The sequence below is a fragment of the Saccostrea cucullata genome, unplaced genomic scaffold (genome assembly GCF_032062105.1).
Source record: "Saccostrea cucullata isolate Sc308-1 unplaced genomic scaffold, CSIRO_AGI_Scuc_v1 ctg20044, whole genome shotgun sequence".
Lineage (NCBI taxonomy): Eukaryota > Metazoa > Mollusca > Bivalvia > Ostreida > Ostreidae > Saccostrea > Saccostrea cuccullata.
Window position 1 is genome coordinate 1 of NW_026937368.1, and position 8016 is coordinate 8016.

General features: G+C 31.5%; 1 protein-coding gene across 1 annotated transcript; it reads left to right on the top strand.

The window, feature by feature from the left end:
* Positions 1–5: 5 nt before the first annotated feature.
* On the top strand, positions 6–7410 carry LOC134248081 (small ribosomal subunit protein mS35-like; the record flags this gene model as incomplete). Its single annotated transcript, XM_062730506.1, has 7 exons — positions 6–92; positions 441–552; positions 695–834; positions 2952–3061; positions 3467–3536; positions 5656–5766; positions 7218–7410. Coding segments are annotated over 7 exons (801 nt in total), but the record flags the coding sequence as incomplete, so codon positions are not given.
* Positions 7411–8016: the final 606 nt, after the last annotated feature.

An 8016-nucleotide genomic window follows, 5' to 3' on the forward strand; every position in this document is an offset into this window, starting at 1 on the left:
AGACTGACCAGGATTGGACGGATGTTTGGGCAACGAAGGCTCCATTCCGTTACGGCTCGGTGCCTCTACCAGTCAGACAGGGTTATAGAAAGGTAAGGCGTCATGTCGAAGAAAACTTTAGTCTGTCAATAGGATATTTTAATCTTCTTCTGTTTTTGTCATTGTAATTTTAGTTTTAGCTCAGAAGTTTATAATTGAAAATATTTCTCAATTACATGATTTCATGAAAATTGAAGAACAAGATTTGTAGAATAATTTTTAAAAACAGTTTAATAGCAATATTATTATATGTTTCATGTAAGCACCATTAGGTAAATCACATACCCTGACATTTATTTAACGTGACTGTACATATATTTCTATCAATTTAGCAATATTTCTAAAAATATTGTAGATGTAATAGTCTTTCATCTGTTCTTGTGCCTGTATTACCTTTGTAGAGAGAAAATCGTTTAACTCCAGGAAAATACGGCAACACAGAATTAATGAAGATCCCCAACTTTCTACACCTGACACCGCCCCATATCAAGAAACACTGCCAGGCCATTAAAAGTAGGTTATAACTGTAGTGATTGTATACCGCAGGTATAAATATGCACTCTTGTAAGAGTTATCTCTCTTTTGGCCTACTCTGGTATACATGTATTATAATGTACATATGGTGTCAGATAGAATATCTGTTGATTTTTTTCAGAATTTTGCACAGAATTTCCAGAGGAACTGAAGAATCAAGAGATTCGAAAGGTTAATTTTCCCATTGAGGTCGTGACCTCTGATTATGTGACCTGTGGCACATCAATAAGAGATTCAAGGTCACGGGAGGTCACAGTCAATGTAAGTTTATTCAATTTTATTGAAAATAAAAGTGAGTTGATAAAAGTTAAACTTATTACTTAAGAATTAAGATCTGAAAAGTATTGAGGTAGAAAATTACAGAACTTCATTGAAAACATTTATATTATTATGTCCCCTTTTGAAGAGAATTTTCTTCCCAAGAACAGTACAGCACTTTTTTATGCATAGACATCCTCAGATTTTATACAAATCAAAAACCACCTTGTGGTAGGGTGGGGCTACAAGGGGTAATCAATTTTTTTTCAGTCATACATGTGTGTAGGAAAACATTCTTCGTTCGTTTTATTCAGTCCACAAATACATGTATTTTAAAGGAAGATAGAAACTTAGGCCAAAAAAAAAATACCTGATTGGACTTACGCCGATGGATTTTGCTGTGAGTAATTTTTTAACATTCAAAACGCGCGCAGTTAAAAAGGCACTTGTAACAAATAAATTCTTTTCAAGCATAAGATTATACATGCGTATATAATAGCTTTTTCCCCTTAGATTGTTCCCTCCTTTACCCTTTAATGACGATGAACACACACCTTTAATAAGATGACCACATGTTGACACGTGTGTATATTTTTATTGTTGATTTGACTTGAAATTACCGCTTGTTTATAAAATTATCAGAGCACAGGCGGCCACCTGCAGGTTAACAACAGATGACTGCATCATACTACAGTTGGAAATCACATGATTTACTTGTGTTAAAAAACATAAGAATGGAAAGTTCCACCAAAATTCAAAATGGCGGACTGTTACTTACGATGTTTTCAGAGCATATAACTCAGTCAATACGCAATATTTTCTCATCCAGTAAAGCATTACATGAATTTCAAGCTATCAACTACATATTTCTGGAAAGGTTTGATAATTATAATGATCTTTACGTGTAAAATACTTCAATATAAGATACGAAAAGTGAATAATTTTTCAGAAATTCAGAGGATATCTTCCATTTTACACATATTTATAAATGTAAAGGTGTAGAAAATAATTATTTCAATAGAATTTGATCATTAAAATATTCAAAAACGTTTAGAAATCAAGTTTTATCAAGCAAGTTTGAAAATTTGTTGTCAAGATTGAATTGATTTAGAATCAAACTTATAAAATGGATAATAAATAATAATTTAACCATTAATTATATCATCACACATAAATTTCATAGTTTTTAAAGACAATTTTGGCATATTTGTTTAAAATATCTCTTTTGCGATTTACACCTGCCTTCACCTGAATTATTTATTTATAGAAAATTACAAAAAAAAATTCTGTAAATAGATAAGAAAAATTTTATTTATTATAATCCAATGATATTTAATACATAGCATAAAAGGCATATTAGCATGATTAGTTCAGTTTTAAAATCCACTCCAATTCATTTAAAGCAATGTAAGGGGCAGCCTCTGGACAAACACTTCAAGGATATGGCTAGTGAGTCAAATTGTGGCCCCAGATGTATAGCATCACTTATATTATATGTGCATCAATTAACTGTGTACATCACATGTTGTCATTGGGTTTATAGTTTTTAGAAATGTCCACACGTATACGAAATTAATGCAATATATAACTTTCTTTGGTACTGGACTATGGGAAATTTATTTGGAGATGATCATAATTTTGAAGCCAACTTTGGCGGTTTAACTCTGACATTATTGGCCTTGAAAGAAATGGATATTAATATGTCTTTACATGTAATGACAATGAGGTCAAGGAAGTTAGGCCTGAAAAACAATCTTGAATTCTTTATTTTACTTTTTTAGTTAAATTTGACAAAATTTCTTTATCAAATTGTGATAAAAATTCAAATGTATTTTTCTGTAAATCAATTTCTTGCAATTGGTTCTGCTATCTACCTTTAGAAAACAAAATATTACTTGTTAATATTTGATATCATATATATTTTACCTAAAAAACAGTCAAATATAATGTTCGGTTAAAATAAAAAGTAAAAGTAAAAAAAAAAGTAATTGCCTACCTACCTACCCTAATTTTGAGGGACATGATAAACACACATATTTTTTTTTTTGGCCTTATCTGATTGGACTTAATGGATTTTGCTGTGAGTTTTAACATTTTATTTTTTTTTTTCAATTCACCAGGTTAATTTATCTGTTCTAAAAATGAATGAACACACATCTATCAAAATGAAGAAGCTGGCTGGAGACAAATTTGACCAAGAAGCTCAGACATTACAACTGAAGTCTGACAGGTAAATGGGTCAGATATTTAGTTATACATGTTTAGTCTTTAAAATTTGTTATGTGACTACTAAATGTTTATTAGATTAAGGTCTTCAAGTCTAAAAATACTGTAACTTATGTTTTTGAAAATTGTGAAATCACAAAATTTATTCTAGGTTATCAATCTACAAAACATTTTTCTTCAATTCTTGGGTGAAATAAAGTTTTTAGTACATACAAGTAAAAATGTCTCATTGACTTTTGTTCAGTCATTCCATGTTACATGTGTAATTTCAATATTTCCCCATCTTATTTTTTATAGCAGTATTTCATATTTTGTCCAGCAAGTACATAACTCCTCCCTTTGTTGACAGTGACCGAATATACATGTAGAGGTGTAAATTGTGAATATCTCATCAATGTTTGTTTTTTAGGTGTCCACTTCGGAAACAGAATTATGACCTTAACATATACACACTGACAGCTCTGTATTATGAGTCTAATGTAAGTAAGAAGCATCTTTAAATAATTCATCATGATGTTTGGAATCATTTTTGGTCACATTAGGCCTAGATAAATAAATAGTGTGTTTCATCTATTGAATCTAGAATATTGGAGCTGACCCAGCATGCTTACCAAAAAATGTTAACCCTTGTCCTGCCAGGGATTCTATAGATAACAGCATCTCTGAGTGCCGAGCTGATAAGGAGCTCCAGCCGCTGACTGTGCCACGCTGATTTATAAATTTCTCTCAAATTGCATATGCAGTAGATTATCTTAATTATCACCAATTTATAACTGAATTTCCTGATAACAATCTACACAACTTTTTTCCATAAAAAACAAAAGAAGAGAATTGTGAAGAAATTTTTTTAATATTTCAACTCAGTAAAAAACTACAAAAGCTTAAAACTAAAATTTTACATTTAAAATATTTTAAATGAGAAATTATTGGTATTTTAATGTCAAATTTCATTTCAAATTAACTTTTCACAACTATTATATTGTAAGAGTCCTTTGTGTAACTACTGGCAATACTTTCAGATTTTTTAAACATAAAATTATGACTGCTACAAGTCCTTTTTTGACACCCGTTTTATGGACATGGAAATCCGATTTTGTGGCTCCATTTCTTTCTTGAATATATCTGCCGTAAAGTTTTTTTTTAACCAAAACGTCTTCAAAACAGGTATTAGAAATATTAAACTTGAGTTGTCAATCATTGTGCGATCATTGGAGCACAGTTGTATCGATTTTTTTCACCTTTGAAACTGGTGACGCGCATCAATGCTTTTAGATCCACGCGTCCTCGAAAAAGTCATTGCTCCAACGTAATATTCATATCCATGGAATCAAATCATTAGAATTCTTCATCGGAAGCTCAATTTAGATATATTTTACCAAATAAAACATTTATATCTGCCTGCTATTACTGTAAAAGCTTATTTCAATCGAGCATCTTCTCCGCGACCTCCATCTTGTTTTCAAACTTTCCCCAAAGCATGCGATCATCGTGTTTCTTTTTCTAAGAATACATAAGGGAATTTCCCATCAAGAGCCAATCATATCATTAAACTACTGGAAAATCTATCTATTTTTAGTATATAACTTTGAAATGAATGGATTCCCTTTATTTCATTGGTTAAAATACGAAAGAAAAAGTCATGTGTGCAAAGTCGATATAGTGACGACCGGCACAGAACGGAAAACATGGCCGCTCTCACTTTATCGACGACCGGCACTGTGATGGTGTTATCTGGGTCGTCGATAAAGCGACGACCGGCAGGACAAGGGTTAAAATAAAATAAAATGTTTTCCCTACCTACCCTATTTTTCTCTCAGGCTGGAATGGAAACCACATCTATAAACACATTCTTTATTTATCTTGGCCTTACAAGTTTGTTTGGTCTGGCTAATACTACTAAAAGTAGAGACAAAGAGATTCTCTCAGCAAAACATGTACAAATTAAGTGTCTGATGAAACCTTCGCAAGAGAAGCACAGATGCAAATTTTGATACAAATGTGCCAGTAAGCCATTGATTGATAAATTTTGGTCTCGACTGGAAAGTTCAGCTGTTGAGATACATAAATGAAAATCAGTAATAAAGTTTTCTTTTCAGCAATAGAACTAAAATTTGAAACTCACATGAGCCATAAGCTTTTCTGATCAAAATTTGTTTGTTGTTGTTGTCGTTGTTGTTGTCATAAACTTTTTACAATTTTATTTTTTTCTGCAGAACCACTGGGTCAATTTCAACTTAACTTCACAGAGAGTATTCTTAAGTGAACGGGACTCAAATTATTTGTTCAAATAAATGGCCATACCCTTTATTAGGGGGAGATAATTAAGAAAAAGTTAAAATTGGGTTGGGGATCCATTTGCGATTTTTTACATACATGTATTTTATCTTATTTTACAATACTGTTTTGATTCCTGCTTTTTCCAAGCCAATATGCTCAGGTGAGTGATGTGACCCATTGGCCTCATGTTAGTTTTCAATTCAATGAAGACAATAGTAGTTGATCATCTTTTTGTAGACTTCATTGAAATGAGCTGATTTTTTATGTTTTTTAGGCTTATGCAATATTAATTAACCAGTACGTATAACATTATTTTTGTAGGTAACAGAACCCTGGGAAGAAGAAATGGAGGAATCTGATTGGGTGGAATATCAATGGGACAAAACACAGTCCAGAAATAAGATCCTCCAACTAAAGAATAAAATACAGCAGGTAAAATATTATCTTTCCTCCTTGTAATATATACAGAGAGAGAAAATATGCAATGTTTTATAGATGAATATGGAATTTATTTCATGAGTGGGACAAGTTTTTTTGATATTTTCATGAATCCTGTCTCAGGAGTGAAATATATTCCATGTTCATCTACAAAACAATAAATTTTCTGTTTATTTCATTTCATTGACCTTCCCTTTGATTCTGTATATTTTAACTTGGTGTCATAGGCTGTGATGTCATACTGTAGACATACTTCTTTCCATGGGGTCATAATTCCGCGGAATCTCCATTTCTGTTCCATCCGCTGGTAGAAAATTATGCGGATATCTTAAGACTCTCTATATATGTGCCTAATATTTATATTAAGTTTGAAGGGACAAATTTCCGTGGAAAATTTGTGACCATGTACATAGCGTAAATTAATACCACACGGAAAAATGTACTTCTACAGTAGTTAAATGGTTGAGATGCCTTAGTAAGGCAATTGCAAGATAATTGAATTGAACATATTTTATTGACAATTAAAGCCAAAAGGATAAGACACAAGTTCTACAATAACTTAGATAGTCTTCTCCTTATACAAAATTTTATAACATTGCCAAATTAAAAAACAATTATTTTCAGTAACAATTACTAGTGTCAAAGACTGTAAGCTCGATACCAGAATACGATTCTATATATATATACAAAAAATTAAGATTTTTCAGAGAATGGACCATATTCTTTTAAAAAGGTATGAATAACTTTAAAAATTTCTACATTTTGTTGATCAGAGAATGAATCAACACACCATAATATCAAATGGACATCTGTAATGTACAAATTGTTGAATGATAATAAATTATTCATTAGAAAAAATCTTTCTGTCGCATATTTTCTACAGACTAAAAACAAATGATAGGGATCCGCTGCCATCCTCTATTTGTCCACAACAAAAGATTGAAAAATGGAATTGTAAATATGGATTTTGAACAACATATTTGGAGAAACTTTAACAGTTTTAGTCCCTGTCAGGATGGTATATTTACTCCAGTTTATTTTTTAAACACTCTTTGTGATAGGAAGGAAATTCTCAAGTTTTGCTGCACTTCTGATATTCTCTCACTGTGTGAATACCGTTTCCATACCCTTCCACACATTGTGTCAGAATATCACTTTCGTTCAATAATTGAATTACAATTTTTCACTGTAATAATTGTCACAAAAAAGTGAATGTCATATGTAAAATATTCGATCCTCCATGTAATATCAAGGAAAATTATCAAATAGGTTTCAAATTATATCTCCCAATACAACAAGAGAATCCAACAAGTAGAATGTTAGATCTTTCCTCTAGAAAGCAAAAGAAATATGCAAAATATTAAACCCTTCAATTTAAGTTTCCTGATTTCAGTATGTTTCTCAAAACAAATGTTCATCTGAATTTTGTTTTTAATTATATTTAGATTGACAGTGATCAGAAGGAAATGGGGAAGGATCTAGGAGTTTCTGTGGTGGAGGCTGATTCTACTGTCCAGGATTATAAAACTGCTTACTCTAACCTGAAAGACAAGGGAGATAATTCAGTCACACTCAATGCTTACAAACAATCCGTGTTAAAACTTCTTAACTTATAGATAATAAAAGGTGTATAAAGTTTTCAATGGACATCTTTTTTTGTGGGAAAGTCAGTACATATGACTTAGCTGTTCAACCATTTGCCATTTAAGCTGCCAATTTCATTTAATTGAACTGTTAAAAAGATCACAACAGATGACAGAGTGGTATTTTTATATGGCCGCCTTTAGATGGGATGTATTATGTTATGGCGTTCATGTCCATCCATCTGTTTGTCTGTCAGGTTTTTTTTTGTGTCAAGGTTATAACTTTAATACTCCTAGACCTAGGCTTATGAAACATTGAATGCTGATATTTCTTGGGTAGCTGGCACTACAAGTAGGTCGCTCTGACTTAAGATGCTATGGCCAAATATGAAAAATTTTTGTCCAGCTCATAACTAGTAAATTATAATCTTAGAATCATCAAACTTGGCCAATTTATGCATCTTAATAGGTAGAATTTGTGGCACAATCTATTTTCAAGTCACCTTGAATTACTGAAATTAAGAAAAAAAAACATTCTTTTTTCTATTGAAACTTTTACACATATTTCACAAATACACGTGCAAACTTCTGCATGAATGTATGGACAAACAGAACCAGAATAAACTAATTATCTTTACATATTGTGTCCTAAAACATATAC